The sequence below is a fragment of the Cornus florida genome, unplaced genomic scaffold (assembly GCF_030987335.1).
Source record: "Cornus florida cultivar Cherokee Brave unplaced genomic scaffold, ASM3098733v1 CherokeeBrave_3.0.0_Hap2_Chr10, whole genome shotgun sequence".
Taxonomy (NCBI): domain Eukaryota; kingdom Viridiplantae; phylum Streptophyta; class Magnoliopsida; order Cornales; family Cornaceae; genus Cornus; species Cornus florida.
Window position 1 is genome coordinate 102,301,629 of NW_026775580.1, and position 21,782 is coordinate 102,323,410.

Below are 21,782 nucleotides of genomic sequence, written 5' to 3' on the forward strand. Positions count from 1 at the left end.
ATGAACAATAAAAGCTTCCCAAAGAATTATTTGGGCTGAAGAGCTTAAAATTTTAAGAGAAGTCAAAGATGGATCCCAGTCAATCCAAATTCTGCCATTTTCAGCATTTGAATAGTTATGATAAAAAGACCCCAACCAGTCAACAGAGAAGTAGTAATTCTATCTTCATTAGCAGATTTAAATATGGTTTTCATAGTGCAGACAAGGTTTGACAGATTAACCAAATTCCTAATCTCAGCTTGTTTTAGAGGCTTATTCATACCTCTAATATTCCAGCTCGCAAAATTCATGGAGAGGGAGGATGAGTTTATTTTCAGGTGTTCCACCTGAGCCCTTCTGTTTTTTAGACTTTTCTAAGACTTAGAAAGCTTTGCAGAAATTTAATAGTAGAGAGGATAGCCTCTTGGTTTTCAACAGGCGTTCCTGCATCGAGATGATTTTCATCCTTAGAAACTACTGCCTCGAGATTTTTTTTCATCCGTAGGAGCTAAAGCTTCAAATTGATTAGATTGAGAGAGGATGTTTTCTTGGCTAGAGAACCATATTAGACTGCACATCTGATTGACTGTTAGAGCCACAATCATTAATAGGATGATTATGATCTAAAGTTTTCTTGGCTTCAATAGCCTTCTTTACTATAGAATCCATGATTAGTTTAAAGCATCTACTGGTAACTGCTTGGAAGGTTCTCCAATCTCAGCTTCAGTGTGAATAGCAGGAACATCAACTGAAATGTAAGGTTCAACCATCACTTCCTTTCCTCTTCTAGATACCGTAACCCACTCATTAATAGAGCTTTTAGCCTTAGATGGAGCATCAATCTTTTTTGGAACCCAAACCTTAGAAACACTAATAGGGCACTGAGGAGAAGTGTGGTCAAATTTCTTACACTAGGCACAAAGCTTAGGCATTTAAACATACTCAACTTGAATTTCGATAGGCTCTTCATCATCTTCCATGCAGGAAATGTGCAACTACAGTCCACCTCAATGCAAATCTTTGCAAAACTCAGCTGCTGCATACATAGACTCGGTGAAAGCATCATCATAATTCAGGGGAAATAAAAAATAAAAAAAGCATCAACATACAAAGGCTTTATGGTGCATGCAATGTAACTTAAACCTTTAGGTGTATATATTATAGATTTTAACCCAGATAGGAACTTCCAGACTAGCACCCTTAGTTGTATTTTGAGATGCCATCTCTGAAAAATTAGGTGACAACCAACAAAAAACCAAGGACCACCCATCAAACATGAATCAAAGAAACCTGAAAGTGGAAGAAGTAGAACCCATGATCATTTGAAAGAAAATTTTGAATACCTTCATTGTTCCACAACTTCTTAGCAATGTCTGACACCAAGGAATGTTGTAATTTGCAACCGAAGAAATACCCCACCAAGACCACTTTGAAAGAGCCAGAGGAACCAAGACCACTTTGACCTTTTACAGAGATCTGATCACCATCTTTACATGGTTGGAAAATTTAAAAGGATTTTAAGAGACTAAAGAGCTCTAAGAACTGGTGTTACCTTGAAGATGCAAGAAATTCATTCCCTCTTTCTCTCTCTCTAGAATTCTTACACTTCAACCAAAAGATCCCCCTATCTTTTCCATTCCTTCTCTTATTTATAGATATTTACAAGATATTTACAAATATTGACTGATTGCTGGATCTGGGCCTGTTCCTCCATAAGTCCTGGTCACCTTTGATGGGCTTACTCCCGTTCGGCCCATATGGCAGTGTCTTTATATGGGCCGACCCAGCTGTACGGATCGGATGTAGTGCTTGCAAGTCAGATCCGGCCCATGTCGTCCTGGGCCTCCTCAACTGCCCCCATAATTGCCCCTTATTTAATAAGGGGTAATTATTGATGGCGTCTCATCATGACGTTGACGGCTCGAGAAAACCACGTGGGGGAACAGACGGTCAGATCCAGAATCAATGTTTCGGGGCTCGAGGAATTTCTCGCCTTCCCGACGCTTCGGCCCTCGGGCCCCCCTCGCCTTTATAAGGCTCTAGAATACCACTTCACGTCCTTTTACCGTCTCCATCATCAGTCAAATCTCTCTCTTTCTAGAACAGTGCTAAGCTTTTTCTGGTGAAATCCTTCAAGAGTCATTCTTCCAGCGATCTTGCAGTCCTCTGAGGTTAGTTTTGTTTCTTTTTACTTTCGGCAGGCTTCTATTTACCCCCTTTTAGATCCTTCAAGCACTTCCACCATGGTTGTAGATCTGGATGTTCTTCGTATGAGACTTAGACTTCCTGACAACATCGAAGTTAGGGTTTGCCCTCAGGACGTTAACATTATGACCGGTGCCGGCCTCCTGCCCGGCGAAGTCTTATTCACGAACCTTCAATTGAATGTTGTTAGGTTCCCTCTGCACCCTTTCTTTAGTTATGTCTTCAATAGATTGGGGATATCCCCCCTGCAGGTCAACTCCAACTTCTTTAGAATCATATCCGTTATGCTCCTGTTGATGCGTGACAGAAATCTGGACCTTGACCTCATAGACCTTCTTCTGTGCTATAAGGTCAGTAAGATCCGTACTAACGAACCCTTCTACCACCTCTACCCGTTCGAGAAGATGTCCATATGTACGGACACAATAAAATCTGAAAAGGGTTGGAGGGATAGCATCGTGGGCATTAGTGGGGCTTGGTCTTCGCCGGCTGCAGAGGGTTACCCAATCCCGAGCGCCTTTGGTGTCTGTTCTGTCTCCTCCTATAAGAAATTCAAATCTCATAAACATGATTGCCCCTGCGAAACATGCGTTCCCCGTTTTTGTACTTTCTTATGCCGTTCCTTAGGAATACCTTGTGATGACTTGAGCTACAGTGTTTGCAGGGATAGGAGTAATTACTTGAAGAAATACGTTCTGAACGATATTCCTTCCTGCTCAGATCTCCTCACTTCAGACAACCTCTTAGCGCTCTCATCACTCGGCTACAACATGAGCAGGCTTCAGATTCCTTCTTTTGGCAGGAAGAAAAATACTCCCCCAGCCACTCCTGCTGCTGGGGCGACCTCCTCTCCAGCGTCAGCCTCTTCCTCAGCCACCATCTCTGACACTGTCCCGAGCACAGTGGCTATTAACTCTGTTGTCAGCACCCCTGCTGCCAACCAGAGCGCGTCTCCCCAAACTACCACAGCTCCTGCTGCTGCTGGGGGCGTTCGGGACAAAGAACGAGGCAAAAGGCCTCATCCTGACAGTGAAGTCGATCCTGAGGAGGAGCCTTTCATAAGAAGGACCCGGGTCTCCGGGCCGGGTGCTCTCTTGCACCGTGCGATCAGAGCTCCTGCTCCCTCTGGGCCTACTGCAGCTGGTGGCTCCGCTTTTGCTTCAGGCCCCCCTTCTATCCCCACCTTACCGCCATGGGCCCCTCGGTACACCCGAACGGATGGGACGTTCGTGAAACCGAACGAGACCATGCTGGAGGATGGCCAGACCGCCATGGCGTACTATAGGAGCATGTGGACTCCGAAAGACCTTGAGGCGGCAAAGGGCCTATCCCAGAAGGATGTGTTCAGCCGCTTTCCCCAATCTGCTATGGAGGTGACTTTTATTTTCCAACTCATGAATTCTCTCATATTATTTGGTCTTGCCTTCGCCCGACCTGACTATTGGCTTAACCGTTTTTAATGTACACCTATGCAGACATTGTTCGGAATGATGGCTATGCAGATACAGGTGGAGATGGGGAACGCCAGGGCTCGTAAGTTTTCTGATAGCCTGGAGGTGGCTAATAAAGAAAACGACCTTCTCGCCATGAAGAATACCGAGGTACTGGCTCGGCTTGAAAAAACTGAACAAGAGAGGGATGTCCTGAAGAAGGAGAATGACTCTCTTCAGGATGAGAAGGATGCCCTCCAGCTTGAAAAGAGCGTCTGGCAGACTGAGCGTGACTCAATCAGAGACGAAAAGGCAGAACTCCAGCGCCTTCTGGCTGATGAACAGTCTGCTCGGATGGCTTTTGAGAAAATAGCTCTGGACGAGCGTACCGCTCTGATCGATGCGATCAGCAGAGTGAGCGGTGGGATGCTGGCTCTTCACGCTCGGTTCTCAAGGGTCGGTGCTCTTAGATATGCTCAAGGATTCCGGGAAGGTTTCGCCGACCGAGTTCCGGATGAGGGACAGACCAGCTCCACTCCAGATGAGGTCGACAAGGATCTAGGGATCGAACCTCTGGGGGTCTATGTCGACCCAGAACCCACCGAAGCGGAGCGCATATTCGATGAGTGCCAGGACATTGCTTCCTCAAGGATCATCACAGCTCCTCCTACCGCTCTGCCTCTGACCGCTCCTCAATCGTCAACTGTGGTACCTTCCATAGCCACTGCTGACGCTGAGCCCCAGCCGAACGATTCAGTCATTCATCTTGATTCTCCGCCTCGTGAAGGTGAGACGGCTGATGGGGCCGAGGAGGCGGGTCGGCATAACCAGGATGCTGTTGGTACTGAGGCGTCTAGCTAGGGCTCCTTCGAACTCTTCGATTCCATATCTTTTTGTAACGATGGACATCTCACTTTTTGTAAACTCAATGTTTAATATCAATGAAATGACAGAACTCTCTTTCCCTTTGTGTTGTGCTCTGTTCAACCTATTTTCAATACATATATATCTTTTCTCTCTTTGCTTTTATATTAGCTTTGCCGTGTGTTTGTTTATGGCAAGTGCCTGGCGCTCGGCTAGAATGCCACTTGCCACTTGGCTTTAAATTTTTAGCAAGTGTCTGGCGTTCGGCTCATGGTGCCAGCTGCCACTTGTCTTGCTTAAGTGCCTGGCGCTCGGCTAGAATGCCACTTGCCACTTGGCTTTAAATTTTTAGCAAGTGTCTGGCGTTCGGCTCATGGTGCCAGCTGCCACTTGTCTTGCTTAAGTGTCTGGCGCTCGGCTAGAATGCCACTTGCCACTTGGCTTTAAATTTTTAGCAAGTGTCTGGCGTTCGGCTCATGGTGCCAGCTGCCACTTGTCTTGCTTAAGTGCCTGGCGCTCGGCTAGAATGCCACTTGCCACTTGGCTTAAATTTTTAGCAAGTGTCTGGCGTTCGGCTCATGGTGCCAGCTGCCACTTATCTTGCTTAAGTGCCTGGCGCTCGGCTAGAATGCCACTTGCCACTTGGCTTTAAATTTTTAGCAAGTGTCTGGCGTTCGGCTCATGGTGCCAGCTGCCACTTATCTTGCTTAAGTGCCTGGCGCTCGGCTAGAATGCCACTTGCCACTTGGCTTTAAATTTTTAGCAAGTGTCTGGCGTTCGGCTTATGATGCCAGCTGCCACTTATCTTGCTTAAGTGCCTGGCGCTCGGCTAGAATGCCACTTGCCACTTGGCTTTAAATTTTTAGCAAGTGTCTGGCGTTCGGCTTATGGTGCCAGCTGCCACTTATCTTGCTTAAGTGCCTGGCGCTCGGCTAGAATGCCACTTGCCACTTGGCTTTAAATTTTTAGCAAGTGTCTGGCGTTCGGCTTATGGTGCCAGCTGCCACTTATCTTGCTTAAGTGTCTGGCGCTCAGTTAGAATGCCACTTGCCACTTGGCTTTAAATTTTTAGCAAGTGTCTGGCGTTCGGCTTATGGTGCCAGCTGCCACTTATCTTGCTTAAGTGCCTGGCGCTCGGCTAGAATGCCACTTGCCACTTGGCTTTTCATTTTTTAGTAGGCCGTTGGAAAAGAAAGTTATTTATTTATTTTTTTTTGTAAATTTCAGTAACTTGCACATTCATACGTATTTGATTGACAACAAACAACATCCAATTAAAGCCGAAACTTAGCTTTTATTGGTAGTACCTCTTCAGAGACGTGGTGTTCCAGGGCTTGCTGACCAACCTTCCCGCCATGGTTTCCAACGTATATGCCCCCTTGCCTATGACTTTTGCAATTCTGTATGGGCCTTCCCAGGGTGGCATCATTTTTTTGACCATCCCCACCTTTCTTTTCAGAACCAGATCGCCAGGGGCAAAATCCCTGTGTTTTACTCTTTTGTTGTGACTATTCGCCAATACTTGTTGATACGATGCTAACCTTATAGCCGCTGTGTCCCTCCTTTCGTCTATCATATCGAGGTTCAATCTTAACATCTTGTCGTTCTGATCTCGACTCCATGCTAAGCTTCTGATAGTGGGGACCAAATGCTCAACCGGTATAACTGCCTCGGTACCATATGCCATTGCAAACGGGCTCTCCCTAGTCGGCCGCCTTGGGGTGGTTCTGTAAGCCCATAGAACGTTCGGGAGTTCATCCAACCACTTCCCTTTATGATCTTCCAGCTTCTTCTTAATGCAGGCGAAAATGGTTCTGTTTGTGATTTCTGCTTGTCCGTTGGCCTGAGGATGACTTACTGCAGCCAACTTCTGGTTGATTCCATACTCCTCCAGCAGCTCTCTTACTTGCCTGCTGTCGAGGTTTGTGCCATTGTCCATGACTATTGATCTGGGAACGCCGAAACGGCAGATAATATTGTTCCAAATAAATCGTCTCACATGAGTCTGAGTCACGCTAGGATATGGTTCTGCTTCCACCCATTTAGTGAAATAATCCGTGGCCAGTAACACATACTTGTTCTGAGCTCTTGCAGTTGGCAGAGGACCGACCACATCCATCCCCCATTGCGCGAAAGGCCATGGCGAGGCCATTACGTGCAATTCTTCAGGTGGTTGGTGGATCAATGGTCCATATCGTTGGCATTTATCGCACCTTCGAGAGAACTCCTCCGCATCTCTTGACATGTTTGGCCAGAAATACCCTTGTGTCATTGCTTTATGCGCTAACGATCGCCCCCCAGAATGATTGCCACACACACCCTCATGAATAGCTCGCAATACCTGCTGCGACTCCGCGGGGGTGACACACTTCAAGTATGGGCCAGAGTAGGACCTTCTGTACAGCTGGTTACGCACGATGGCGTACTTTGCAGCATTCTTTTTGAGTCTCCTAGCTTCATCCCTCTGCATAGGCAAAACGCCATCTCGAATATAGGTAATGATGGGGTCAATCCAACTCGGTTCATACAGTATGACGTTGACTTGCCAAGGGTCAGAGTCCAAGGGTTCTTCGAAAATAGATGGCTGGGTCAGTATTCCTACTGGAATCACCCTCGCCAATGTTTCACCGCAACTCGAAGCACTACATGCTAACCGGTCCGCATCTGCATTCTGTTCCCTCGGCAACTGTATGAATTCAATCTTTGCAAAGTCCTTGGCTTTATGCAGAACGGCAGAACGATACGCCCCCATCGTGTCATCCTTGGTCGCGTACTCACCATTTACCTGCCGAACAATCAGCTGCGAGTCACTATACACAGTCAAACTTTTGATCTGTAGCTCTCTGGCCAACTTTAATCCATTTAGCAACGCCTCGTATTCCGCTTCATTATTGGTGGCTCGGAACTCAAGTCTGAGTGCTTGGCTCAAGGAAGTACCCTCTGGGGTTTGCAGTTTGATCCCAATTCCAGCCTCCATCTGGTTAGAGGAGCCATTCACAAAAAGTTTCCAAGAGCCGCATCTAAGGTCTTCTTCCGTATCCTCGGCATCACATTCTAGCAGGAAATCGGCCACCGCTTGCCCTTTAACAGCTGTTCTCGGCTCATACGTTATGTCAAATGAACTCAACTCTATGGCCCACTTTGTCATTCTGCCCGAGAGCTCTGGCTTGTGCATAAGCGTTCTGATTGGAAAGGTTGTTAGAACAGCTATGGGGTGGGATTCGAAATAATGCCTCAACTTTCTTTTTGCATTTACAAGTGCAAGTACCACCCGTTCGGCCTTTGAGTATCTTTTTTCTGCCTCTGTCATTGTTTTGCTTACATAAAATACCGGGTATTGCACCCCTTCCTTGCAACGAATCAGAACGGCACTCGTCGCGACACCAGATACTCCAAGATATAGAAATAACTTTTCTTCCGGATCTGGGGCTGACAGGACTGGTGGATTCTGCATATATTCCTTCAAATGAGTCAATGCTTGTCGTTGCTCATCCCCCCAGACCTGCCTTCCATGGCTCCGAATCGTGTCAAAGAACGGTTTGCAGTGATCTGACAATTTTGAAATAAATCGACTTAATGCAGCTATTCGTCCTGTGAGGGCTTGCACCTCTCTGATCGTCTTTGGCTCGGCATTCTTAATCAAAGCCTCTGCTTGAGCGGGGCTAACTTCGATGCCCTGCGGTTGACCACGTGTCCCAGAAACTGTCCGGAACTCACACCGAACGAGCACTTGGTTGGATTGAGCCTCATCCCATATCGCTTCAGTACATCAAATACATCTTGCAGATGCTTCAGATGATCATCCTTCTTCCTACTCTTTACCACCATATCATCAATATAGGCTTCCACAATCTTTCCCATTTGATTCTTAAAAATTTTGCTAACAAGTCTTTGATAAGTTGCTCCCGCATTCTTTAGTCCGAAAGGCATAACTTTGTAGCAGTATGTTCCTCGCTCGGTGACAAAAGAAGTTTTTTCTTCATTTGCGGGGTCCATAGGGATCTGATTATAACCCGAATAAGCGTCCAGAAAGGTTAAACGCTCATACCCGGTGGTGGCATCCACCATTTGATCAATCTTAGGCGGCGGGAAGCTGTCCTTCGGACAGGCTTTGTTCAAATTGGTGAAATCAATGCATACTCGCCATTTCCCATTCTTCTTCTGCACGACAACGACGTTGGACAACCAATCAGGGTAGTGCACTTCTCTGATAAATCCCGCATCAAGCAGCCTATCGACTTCTTCCGCTATGATTTGATTACGTTCTGGAGCAAATCTTCGCTGCTTCTGTTTCACTGGTTTGAAATTGGGATTGACATTCAGGGAATGACAGGATACGGAGGGACTAATTCCAGGCATGTCTAGGTGACTCCATGCAAATACGTCGGCATTGTGGGACAAGAAATCCACTAGCTCTTGCTGCTCTTCTCTGGTCAGTCTTATACCTACTCTGGTAGTTCGTTCTGGCCTGGACTGATCGATCTGCACATCCAGAAGGGGCTCCTCGGTCAAGTCGACTGACTCCTCCACCCTGTTCTGCTCGGGCGGAGGTTCCTGTAATTGCTATCTGGGGCTTGCCGAACGGACGGGCGCCTTCCCTTTCCCAGCATGCTTTAGTGTGACGGAATAACACTCTTTGGCTGCAACCTGATCCCCTCGAATGTCTATCACTTTATCTCCATCGGGTCCGAGGCACCTCATGACCTGATGCAGAGTTGAGGGTACACCTTGGACTCTGTGAATCCATCCTCTTCCCATCAGGAGATTATACGAGGGGTGAATTTCTACAACCACAAAAGTTTCCATAAGAGCTCATTCTGCAGCTTGAACTTCCACTTCCACCATCCCGACGGGCTCCACCCTCTTCCCATCGAACCCTAACAAGGGATTTCCAGTGGGCTTGAGCCTCTCTGGTTGAATCTCGAGCCTATCAAATGTGTCCCTCGGCATGACATTCGCACTGCTCCCAGGATCGATCAGAACTCTGCGCACCAAGCAGTCTGCCACTGTCAAACTGACTACCAACGGGTCTTCATGGGGCAGTTGAACACGCTGCAGGTCTGTCCAGTCGAACTTTATCTGCATCGACGGGCTCTGCTGGTGTAGAGTATTCACACTGCTGACCCTTTTCTTCATCTGCGCCTGCCGCAGGCGCGCCCGGAGTAGCTCATCTGACTCTTCACTAGGCTCGGGTCGACCATGGATAGCATTGATTATACGAACTGGTTGTGAATTGTGGAAGCTTTGTTTATGACTCCTTTTTATTTGTTCCATCGGTCGATTCTGCTCTATCGCCGAACCTTGAACATAACTCGCGAACTCCCCTCTAGCTATCAACATCTCCACTTGCCTCCTCAGGTTCCTGCATTCGTTAGTCTGATGACCGAAGTCAGAATGGAAAGCACAATGTTTAGTTTGATCCCTCTGTTCGAGGGGTTGCCTAATTGGCAGTGGTGGATGAAACTTATCTTTGTTCTCCTGATACAGCCTCGCCAGAGTGACCTTCAGCGGAGTAATCAGCTCTTCCTCCCTGGACCTTTTTTCTGCCTTCCAAGAGGTCGGACGTTGCGGCTGAGCCTGCTTCTGCCTGATCTTTGCCTTGGACTTTTCCTCGGTCGACACGAGCGACGCTGTCCGAGCATTAGCTGCCTCCTCTTCTTCTAGGCGCACAAAGCCATCGGCTCTTTCATTGAGTTCATCCATAGTAGTTGGCGTGTTCACTACCAGACTGGTGTGAAACGGAGTTCCACGTGTCATGGCTAACTTGAAGGCTTGAACTGCTGTAGAAGGGTGGCATTCGATCACCATACTCTTAGTGAGATTAAACCTGGTAAGAAAAGCCTGGAGACGTTCATCCTTGTGCTGCCTCATCGTGAATAGGCTCGAGATGTCCTTCGGCGGGCGCTTGTTCCCATAGTACTGGCTTATGAACCGATCGCACAGGTTTCTGAAGCTACCAATGGAGCTCCTAGGCAAGTTTTTGAACCAGCTGAGCGCCGGTCCGGCTAGGCTTGTAGGGAAACATTTGCACATTAAAGAGTCGTTTTCCGTATTCAGGGCCATTTTCAACTGGATATGGTACACATGATCGATCGGATCGGTTGTTCCGTCGAACAGAATAAAGACTGGCATAGCAAACTTCCTTGGATGCGGGGCATTCAAGATCTCGTCGGTGAATGGTGAATCAACCGTCCGAGCTGCGGATCGGAGAGCTTCATTCTCTCTCTGGAGTCCAGCGGTAGCTCTGTGAGTTACGGTTCTGCCCTCCGAACCGCGATGAGTGATAGTAGCCATGGAGGGCCGGTAAGACGGATCAAACGACCGTTCCTCTATGAACTCTCTTTGCCAAGGCGACGCTACTCGACGGCGATCAACCTTTATCACTTCCTCTCGGTTGAACCTTTCCCGATGCGGATCGAAGGTTATGGCTTCATCCCGTCTAATCTGCTCATGTCGCGGATCAACGTGAGTCGATCCTTCGTGATCCTCAATTCGACGAACATTTGGCGGCAAATTGTCCATCATCCTTTCATCACGGTGGTGAGCTGACTGATTGTTCTCGTCGTGCTCGCCTTGACGCGCGATATTAGATTGAACACCTCCTTCACCGACCGGAAGTGGATGCGAAACCGCAGGTATTTGCCGATGTTGCATTCCAGCTTTCAATTCTGCATTCTCTTTTTTGAGAGCTTCAATCAAGTTCATCAACTCCTCAAGCTTTGTTTGCTGGACAGCCTCCATCGGATTGGAGCTTTCACCTATCATTATTCCTGAACGGAGTAAAGGCATTAATCTCAAGTTCGCGAGTAGATCCAAGCTTCGTGAGTGGGAATTTTTCAGATCTGGCTTCGAATTCTCCGAATTATGCTCACTGTCTACGAGATCTGAATTGTCTGAACTCTAAATCCGTCAGATCCTGCCACAATCGAACAACTCGTTGTTGCGTAGATCTGAAGCCACTTCTGCCAAAGCTTCAAGAATTGTAATTCCTCCAGAGTAGGTCACAATCGCTCAGATCTGGATCCAAATCCCAAAGATCGAGTCTCGATCAACCGAATTGGTCTGAATCCACTCGATATTCCTCATTGATCAACCAACTTCCATGCGTTTCCCACAGACGGCGCCAATTGAAGATGCAAGAAATTCATTCCCTCTTTCTCTCTCTCTAGAATTCTTACACTTCAACCAAAAGATCCCCCTATCTTTTCCATTCCTTCTCTTATTTATAGATATTTACAAGATATTTACAAATATTGACTGATTGCTGGATCTGGGTCTGTTCCTCCATAAGTCCTGGTCACCTTTGATGGGCTTACTCGCTTTCGGCCCATATAGCAGTGTCTTTATATGGGCCGACCCAGCTGTACGGACCGGATGTAGTGCTTGCAAGTCAGATCCGGCCCATGTCGTCCTGGGCCTCCTCATACCTATTTGCTCATGTGCACATAGTTGATCTAGACTGATTGGGCAAATGGAGAAGATCATTATCACGAATTGTAGAATCATTACCTGAATCAACAAGTCTCCCATATCCATCTCAGTCTCATGATCAGAGGGATGAAATTCACCTTCTTCAACAGCACTTGACCAATTGTAAGCATAATTTTGAACTGTACCCCTTGTCAGATTGCCAGAAAAGCACCGCGAGAGCAGATGGAAAAACAGAGAAAGTAAAGGCAATAAACCAGACGAGATTGTTGTAGGAAATTAAGAAAGATCAAAGAAATAGGAAGAATGCAAGAAAGTCCAACCAGAAAATGCAGAAAGACGCCGGAAAATGCAAGAGAAAGAAAAGTAGTGAACCAAAATACAAGAAATGGCTGGAAACTCCAACTCAAAAAGTCACATCAATCGTAACTACCCTAAGAAAGTCTAGCAACCAAGAGGAAGAAATTTTCTAACTTCAAAATAGTATTCTTAGCTTTTCTATCCCTGTAATACTGAATGTTGTTCTGTGCCTCTTTTAGGGCACAATTTGGACTGGTGGTGCTTGGGATTTCTTGGTTGGATTGTTGATGTAGATATTTGATCATATGGTTAATCATGACAATTTAGGGAAGAAGAAAGAAAGAAAAAAAGGCAATCATGGTTAATAATTTATCATTTGAAAACAAGCAAAGATACCAAAACTTGTTGAAATTTCTTTGGAATTTTTTTAAAAAAGTTGTTAGCACAATGGATGTCAGATCATTCAGTTTTTGGGACTTGGGGATAAATTCAACAATGTAATCACATACAAATAGGAGGCAATCCATTTCTCAATCTTCCACACCAACTTCTTCTTAAGATGAAGAGGTTGTTCTAATCCCTTATGTTTGGCCAAACACAGAAGATGCAGAAAACAATATATGTAAGCTTGTTTCTCATCTTCCGTTGGAACTCCCTTGTCCTTGAACCTGAATTTCTACCTAAAAACCTACAGCAGGTTCTTAAGGAGGGGAGATTTGAGACAGACTTAACCTTAGATTTTTTTCAAAAAGTGATTGCTCTCAGTATTGAACTTGCAACAGTGCCACTAATTAATTGCTCAGACATTTTTACTCTTGAACCAGGCAACAATGCTCGCTTGAATTTCTACTTATACTTTTTATTAAATGGTTGATCATTTTGTGGCTTTAATTATATTACAAGCAAATAATTATACTAACCTCAATTTCATGCACTTTTGTGCTTAATTAATAACAAATTATATTTTCACCACTTCTAAACCATATTTGACACAAACAAGAAAAGAAAGTTGAATAGTAAGAAGAAGACGAAGCAAAGCAAGCATTAACATGTGTATAAAAAAAAATAATAAAAAAAATTAAAAAAAAAAAGAACAAATTCAAGAGTGGTAATGACTAGAGGAGGCTATAATGAAAACTTTGATGAGACAAATTCAACAAAGGAAAACAAAAACAAAATCAACCAACAAAGAATGGAAACAAAGTATGAGCAAACTTAAACAGCAATTAATAATAATGATGAGGAAGAGGAGTGGACTTAGTCAGAAAGTATTTCACATCCTCGCTGCAATTCTTGAAGAATTCATCCTCTAGAAGCTCAAATGTCGTGGGCCTCTGCGCCGGTTCTGTATCCAGACACTTTGACACCACCTTCCCAAAACATTCTGAGAATTCCAGACTCAGATCAGCAGCACCACCACCACCACCACAACAGGGCTTAACCAATGGTTTGAAGAAAGATGAGAGTCCTCTCTCTTTCTTTGGGGGTAGTTTTTTTCTACCAGACACTGAAATTCCACCATAAGCCAACTCTAATGCGGTGATTCCAATAAGCCATATGTCAGCCTTTTGGGTGTATTTATCATCATTATCATTGGAGTAGAAAACCTCGGGCGCAGCCGCCAAGACGGTAGAGACTGAAACAGTACTGTTGCGAAGATGGTGATTACCATAGTCGTGTTCGTATACAGTGGCGGCGAAGGCGAGTTTGATACCGTGATAGTGGCTAAAGAAGATGTGTCCAGCATTGATATCTCTGTGTAATTGGGCATTTAGATGGAGATGAGAGAGACCCATTAAGGTTTGCTTGAGGACCACAGCTATAGATTCCTCGGACAGACCATTGTTGAACTTATATGTCATGATGGAACAAGAGAGCCCAACTCCATGAATGGCATGACCACATAGAACTCACTCTTATAAATATGATCAGTGAATATGGCTTTGATTCCAAGAATGTTGGGATGATGAGGGACCAGGACACTCCTTTGAACTTCTCGAGTCAGTTTCTCGTACTCTGCTGCTGCCGCCGCAGATTGTTGATCATGTTCATCTTCTTCATTGCTACAAATATATCCTCAAACTCATCGACCCAGGAGCGAAAGAAGGCTTCATAGTCGACTGTGGTAGCATCTGTAGCTCCGATTTCGAACATTGCTGCATATCGTATTCCGGTTTCGGCATCGCGGATACCGTAACGTTCATCAAAACTGTCCCTCGGACCCGGACGATGTATGTCATAGAAAGGGTTCAAGTACTCTATCAGTGAGCCTTGGAGCATTACTTTTCCACTTAAGCACAACTTCATCTTCCGATCTCAGTTACAATCCTAGGGTTTCCTCGATTTCTTTTACTTTGGAGAAATATTGAATGCGAATCAAAGCACCACATTAGCAAACCGAGTTTGGGTTTTAATCTATTCGCGTCATAATATTGTGTTAATCCATTTTTATTTGTTTAATTAATTGTGACGTCTACTTGAATCGTGTCAGATGAACCCCCCATTTACTCGTAACATATTACGTACTATAAATTTCATTTGAAAATTGTTTTGTACCAAACAAACATTTTCATTTAAAAGCACCCAAATCCATTAATAAAATAAAATAAACATTTAAATACACAATTAAACATTTAAAAACAATTTATTAAATAAACACATTACACAAACAATTTATTAAATAAAAATATAACTAAATCAATTAAATAATTTTTCATAAATTAGGAGTATTATATTATTTCACCCTAACAATGGTCAGAATTCACCCTATAACTTAATTAAATAATTCTGAAAACTTTGAAAGGATTAAGTCTTTCTGTTCCTAAGTGGACTCAGACTCATTACTTCACTAAACACACACAAGAGGAATAATTTTGTTGCAAAGAACTTGGTCCCTATGGTCAAGAATACAATATGGTGGCTCGACGTATGTCGCATCGAGCTGCGACTCAATATCGCCAACATCTATTTGCTAATAACGATCCTCATCTTGTATAAATTTTCGTAACATGGATACACGAAAGACATTACAGACACGATATAAAATGGTTCGAAAGTGCTAATCAATAAGCCACAACTTCCACATGATCCATAATCATCAAAGAACTTACAAATCGTGGTGACAACTTTTATTTATTTCAAAAGCCTATGGGCTACAATCTAATAAATTTTGAATTTTTTTAAATAGTCCAACACCCATTTAGTTGGTCCAAGAACTACAAGCCTAATCTATAACCTTTCAAAATAAAATAAAAATTAAATAAACAAACCATTTAACTAAACAATTAAACATTTAAAAGTCATTTAATTAAATAAACATATCACACATAAAATCAAAAAAAAAATGCAAATACTCAATTAGGCACATCAATAAATTTAAAATAAACAAAATAAAAATAAATAAAACAACTAAAAGCAAATAATCAAACAATCACATAATTAACCATAAAAACAAATAATCAACTAGCCACATAATACAATTAAAATACTTAAATAAATTTTTAAAAATTAAGAGTATTACAGAAAGAGTAGAATATGGATTAATTTTATCATTTAATTATGAAAAAAAAAAAAGAAAAAGAAAGTAGAGCGACTAAGTATAATTTTGGGGGCAATATTAGCTCCCTAAAAATTAATATCAAACCATTACCAGGAGATAAGATCTTTAAAAATATATTTGATTAATCAATTATCACCATCCTCCTATAAAGGCCCCCAAAAAAAAAAATAAAAAAATAAAAAAATTGTAAATCAACCTCGAAGGAATGGGCATACGTTTTACTTGCTTATGAGGTGAGTCTTGTTCATGCCCTAATTTCAGTCCTATTGCCTTCTTAACTGCATAAATATTATTCATTATCATTTCATGCCATGTTTGATTCCTGGGAAATCCGAGTGAAATGAAACTTGGGTCAGCGCTAGTTCCCAGTTTCCAGTTTTCCTTCAATTTCCTGCGATTTACCACTTTACCAGCAACCAAACGGGCCTTTTAGCGAGCGTTTTGAATTCCAAGGTTTGGCCATATCTGCAGCCACGGTCGTCGTCGTTGATCATTCTTTGTCGCGGACAATTATTTGAGTAATCCATCAACACCCACATGTATGTATGTATATGTATAGATATACGTGCCTACATATATGCATCAAGATGTTGAATTCTTGAGTTTGTTTCTGTAGTATGTAATTAATTCGTTCTATTGGTGAAAAAGCATGATCCTTTCCATTATTATAGAGTGATTTCGATTAACCTCGGTTAGCTTTATGACCTAGCTAGTCATTAGCATCAATACTACCAATGTAAAGGCATGGATGCCTATAAGTACATGATAAATTGTATGTAGGCATGCTTGTGATTATATATGAAGGTATCTCCTCTACCTCCATTAGTGAAATGTGACAGTCGAAGTTCTCATAGAGACAAATGGGTGGGTGAGTTTCCTGCCAAGTAAAAAAAATAAAAAGCTAGTATTTTGTTTACACAGTAGGCAATTAAGTCAGTATTTTAATTCGGTTAGTAAGCAATAAAGTCAGTATGTTTGTAACAAAAGCAATTAACTTCTGCATGTTTATTACAAAGCTTTGATGAATCTCTGGTTTTCTAGTATTTCTATGACCATGATAACTATTATTTCTTGTACTGTTTTATTACATCATTGCTTTGCAAGGCTGTTTGGGATATTTGCTTTAAAAGGACTCGATACTCGTTAAGATTGGGGGATGGAGGCAATACATGCTTTTTTTCTTCGTTTTACTCTAGATTATTATTCATTTGAGGGCATAGGACTTCTTAAGACGGTGGTGTTGGGAATGGAGAAGTTCATTCCATTGGGTGTTGAGACTTGAGAAGGGGAGGCCTTCCTGATTTTCCAGTGAAAGTCATTAGGCTGCTAAAGTTTCCGCCAAGATAGCCTTTTCTAGGAAAATCGAGTTTGGAAAGATTCTTACCTTAAACAATTTGATAAATAAGAGAGAACTTATTGTGAACTGGTATTACTAGTAAATATATGTTGACTCAGTGAGTCATCTGATTTTGCATTGTCTAGTGTTTAGAAATTTATGTGTGCTTCTCTTTTACCTGTTTGGAGTTCAATGGGTTATGCCTCAATTGTTTTTTGTGGCCTTTTCCACTTGGAGATGGTTTAGAGTGAGGAGAGTTAGAGAGTGTGGCAGCCCCGCTATTTGCTGGTGGTGCCTTCGGAAGGAGAGGATTAGGCGTTCCTTTGAAAGGCTGAGAATGCCTATCTAGAGGATGAAAGTATCACATATTAAGCTCATTTCTTCTTCTGGACAAATGAAAGATCCTTACTTTATACTAATTCCTTATAATATTTTTGTGGCAGATATGAGCATACTTTTGTATAGTCCTGTACATCCAGTTTGCACTGGTTGTATTCACTTTGACTCCTTTTAATGATTCTCTTTTATTTGTTAAAAAATAACTTAAGAACAAAATCATTTGTTCTTTTTTATTTCTCTTTTTTGATAATTGACACCCTTTGCTATTTATTCTCATTATTTGCGGTTCTTAAATCTTTGTTTTTGTTATAGTTCCAGTTAAGGTAATTAGATTCAACTTTGAAATACCAAGAGATGAGAGGGGGGGTATAATTGAATTTTCATGCATCTGCATTAAACCTATCTTTTTGCTTAATCAAGGATGAACTGAAGACATGTATGAAATGATGTTACATTATGTTAGTTGTTAGGTGATATTGTTCTAGTTGATGAAATTGAAGAAGATCCAAATTAGAGTTTAGTATCAAGGAGGGAAGATAAGTTGGATTAAAATTGAATGTATGGAATGTAATTTTGGCAAAGTTAGGAACACAAGTGGGAATATGGTGAAGAATGACAACCAAGAGATACCAAAAAACTAGTAGTTCTATTTTTTAGTTTTGATTATTCACAAAGTGACGAGAGATGATATTTTCCATAAAATTTAAGTAGGATGGTTTAAGTGGAGAAGTGCTCTTGGCATACTTTGTGACCGATATATACCTCTAAAAATTGGAAGGTAGATTCTATAGAACAGTTCATAGACCAAATTGTTGTGTGGTTAAAAAATAATTTGTTCATAAATTAGTGTCATTGAAATGTGGTCTTGAGAGGGATGTGTGATTAACAATAAATGATAAAATTAAAAATGAATACATTGATGAAACAGTCGAAGTAGCACCCATTTGAGATAAAATAAGAGAAAATTGGCTTAGATGGTTTGGTCTTGTGTAGTGAAGACTAATAATTGCACCAGCAGGAATGTGGTTGACATTGAAGGCGATGAGTGGGCTAGGAGAAGAGCAAAATTAACATTAATTGAAGTAGTAAGGAAAGAATGTGATAGCATTTGGTTAACTAGAGTTCTGGATTTACATATTCAATGTTAAACAGTTTGGATGAGGCTTTGTTGAGTTGGGCCAAGTACAGAAAAAAATCCACCAAATGCATTTAGTCATTTATAATGCTATCATATTATTGTAAAAGTTGTTACTCATAATTGCTCTTGAGGTTCAGTGTACGTAGGTTTAAGAATAATTCTGCAGGCAGCTAAGCATCAATATCCTTACACGTTGATTTCAAGATATTCATTATTCGAGGACAAATTGACATGAAGTTGCCTTTTACTTGATTTTTCCTTGGGAAATAATGTTCCAAAGTTCCAACATGACGTTTCTAGCCATACATCTGCTTTATGATTTGGCAATATTGGGTTCCATAGTGATTGTTAAATTTCTTTTGTTTCTAGATAACTTCAGTGGGTTAAATGTGTAAAGGGAATGAAAGCTATGCACGGGGTGGGATCATAGATCAAGAAAGTGCATAAATGATAGTATATAACATCTAATATTTGATAAACATAAGTTACCCATAACTATTTGACTAATCTTGTGTTTGTATGATAATATAACACATACTATTAGCCTCCATTTAGATGCAAGAGGTCCAAAAATTTCTGGCTTATTGTTCAAATTGCCACTTATTGTTGGGTTTCTCAAGTCTAAAAGCATCATTAACCGATATGTATCTTGTGTGTTTGATATTATTGGATCTGGATGTCAATATTCTTCACTATTTTTGAATTTGATTTAAATACCTTGACTCAATGCCTTTCGATGTCATATGTTGCTATCAGGGATGTGGCAGTGGAGCTTGATCTGTTTGTTCTGGATTGATGTATTTTTGGTAAAATTTATTGTTAATGTCCATATGCTTATTCTGGCCTACCTAAGTCATAGTTCATTGCACAGAATGATCTCTGAAGTAGGGAGCTCAGTTGTTCGTGAATAGGATTTGGTACTTGGTAGTTAGACACTTAGACCTGGACCTAATTGCATAATATATATCGACCACGTAGATTGAAATCAGTGAGCTTTAAGCTGGTTCATTTTTAGGCAGGCTAGGGTTTATGGGTGTGGTCGGGTGTGCACTAACCTATAGTTTAGATATGCTAATAGAGGTGTAGAAACAAATTTTTTTAAATAGAAAACATAAAAGACTGGACCCTCAATTAAAGTATACTTGTTAGGTTTTGTCATCCATTTCTATATCATTAATCTGCTTTGTTGTTAGGCAGGCTAGGGTTTATGGGTGCAGTTGGGTCTGCACTAACGTATAGTTTAGCTATGCTAATAAAGGTACAGAAATAAAATTAAAAAGAAAATAGAAAAGAATGGAACCTCAATTAAAGAATATTTGTTTTATTTTGTCATCCATTTCTATGTCCCTTTTGCATACAACTTTAAAATTCTGCGCTACCATTTTCGACTCTGATTTTTTACTTTTGATTCCCTTGAACTGTTGTGAATGTATTTTAGAAAGATAATTCCTATCGTACTTTTTGAGGAGTTAGAGGTATGCTTTCTCTAGCATGAGAATGGCCTGAAACCTTTGTATCACCAGCTTGTAAAATTTCTATTCTAATTTTGTGAATGAATTGTGATTTATGAACCAAAGATTACTGCTGTATCACAAAAATATAATGATTTGTGTTCTAACAAAGGGAGCAGTAGTTCATCATATTTTTATCTGTTACAATTTGTAACTAGAACTTTCTTTGTTTTTTCTCAGATAAATTGCATGCACAGCTGTGCCTCAAAGCTGCTACGGTTTTAGCTCGTGCACCAAGGAATGGCATCTCTAGCCCAACCCTTATCTACTATGTCAACTATTACTTTTCCCCTAGTCCATTCCAGGAGCCTGAAATTGTGGAAATTCCCAAATGCACCCAATGGATGCACCTTTCCTCATATAAGGATTAGGCGTGTCCCTGTTTGCTGTTCAAATTTGTCTCCATGGGAACCCTCACCTGTCACATATGCTCCCACCGATGATGCTGGAGGAGGTGACTTCCTGAAGGGAACTACAAATATCTTTGAAACCCTGAATTCTGATAAGGCAGCCAAAGCTCCAGTAACCAATGTTGAAGAACTTACAGAAGCAAGCAATCAGACATCCATGCAGCTTCATTACCTTAAGTGGCCCATGTGGCTTCTGGGCCCTTCTGTTCTCCTTGCCACTGGCATGGCACCCACCTTGTGGTTGCCCATAACTTCCATTTTCATCGGCCCTAACATAGCCAGCCTTCTTTCCTTGACAGGACTTGACTGCATTTTTAATCTTGGTACATTTCTCTTTCTCCTCATGGCTGATTCTTGTGCGCGTCCGAGAAACCCTGCCGAAGCTTGCAGCAGCAAGGCTCCTTTTAGTTATCGGTTCTGGAACATGGTTGCAACCACAATGGGTTTTATCTTCCCCTTCGTAATGCTGTTTGTTTCCCACAAGGGCTTCCTCCAACCTCAGCTGCCTTCTATTTCATATGCTATTCTGTTGGGTCCCTACCTTTTGCTTCTATCAGTACAAATGCTCACGGAGATGCTTACATGGCATTGGCAATCACCAGTGTGGTTGGTGACCCCGGTTATATATGAAGCTTACCGTGTTTTGCAGTTGATGAGGGGGCTGAAGCTAGGTGCTGAGCTCAGTGCACCAGCTTGGATGATGCACACGATTCGCGGGCTAGTGTGTTGGTGGGTGCTGATCCTTGGTGTGCAGCTCATGAGGGTAGCTTGGTATGCTGGCTTCAGTACCCGTGCTCGTCGACAACAAGCTTCTGCTTTAGTTGATGGTAATTAATATTTGTTAATAGTGAAGATTTCAAAAGGTGGTTCTTTAATACGAGCCACTGAGATCTATCACATTCAAAAAGCACGGATCATTCGCCCACTTTTTCACTGGTTAAGGTATAATTAATTTTTAGATTGTGGCTGTTTGTATACAATAATATATTTATAGGTGTGATTATGTCTCTTTGTATACAATAATATATTTGTAGGTGTGATCATGCATAAAAAAAGACCCCTCCCTTTTTTCATCGGGAAGAAGAAGAAGAAGAAGAAGAAGACGATAAATATACATACTGCAGTTTGCTTTTTAATTATAAATAGCTTTTTAGGTATGTTTTCATGAGCGCATTTCATGGTAGAGTTGTCTGTAAGTGATGGGAGAGAGTATGTCCAGACCTTGTTGATTTGTCTCGCACGGTATATGGTTGTACTAAAATAAATTTTAGTATTTTGGACCA

At 42.1% G+C, this 21,782-nt stretch overlaps 2 protein-coding genes across 5 annotated transcripts; one reads left to right on the forward strand and one right to left on the reverse strand.

Annotated features, from left to right (window-relative positions):
- Positions 1-650: 650 nt before the first annotated feature.
- On the reverse strand, positions 651-14,068 carry LOC132278277 (serine/threonine-protein kinase BLUS1-like). Its single transcript, XM_059780078.1, has 2 exons — positions 13,484-14,068; positions 651-860 (listed from the first exon to the last, which is right to left on the reverse strand). The coding sequence occupies exons 1-2, from the start codon at positions 14,066-14,068 to the stop codon at positions 651-653; spliced, it is 795 nt and encodes a 264-aa protein (XP_059636061.1).
- Positions 14,069-15,924: 1,856 nt separating this feature from the next.
- LOC132276501 (uncharacterized) lies at positions 15,925-21,656 on the forward strand. Of its 4 annotated transcripts, none has more exons than XM_059777941.1 (2): positions 15,925-15,998; positions 20,270-21,656. In XM_059777941.1, the coding sequence occupies exon 2, from the start codon at positions 20,330-20,332 to the stop codon at positions 21,332-21,334; it is 1,005 nt and encodes a 334-aa protein (XP_059633924.1). In that variant the 5' UTR covers positions 15,925-15,998; positions 20,270-20,329; the 3' UTR covers positions 21,335-21,656. The 4 variants fall into 4 exon arrangements, with proteins under 4 accessions (XP_059633924.1, XP_059633922.1, XP_059633921.1 ...); XM_059777939.1 differs by lacking the exon at positions 15,925-15,998 and adding an exon at positions 16,005-16,308; XM_059777938.1 differs by lacking the exon at positions 15,925-15,998 and adding an exon at positions 16,005-16,304.
- Positions 21,657-21,782: the final 126 nt, after the last annotated feature.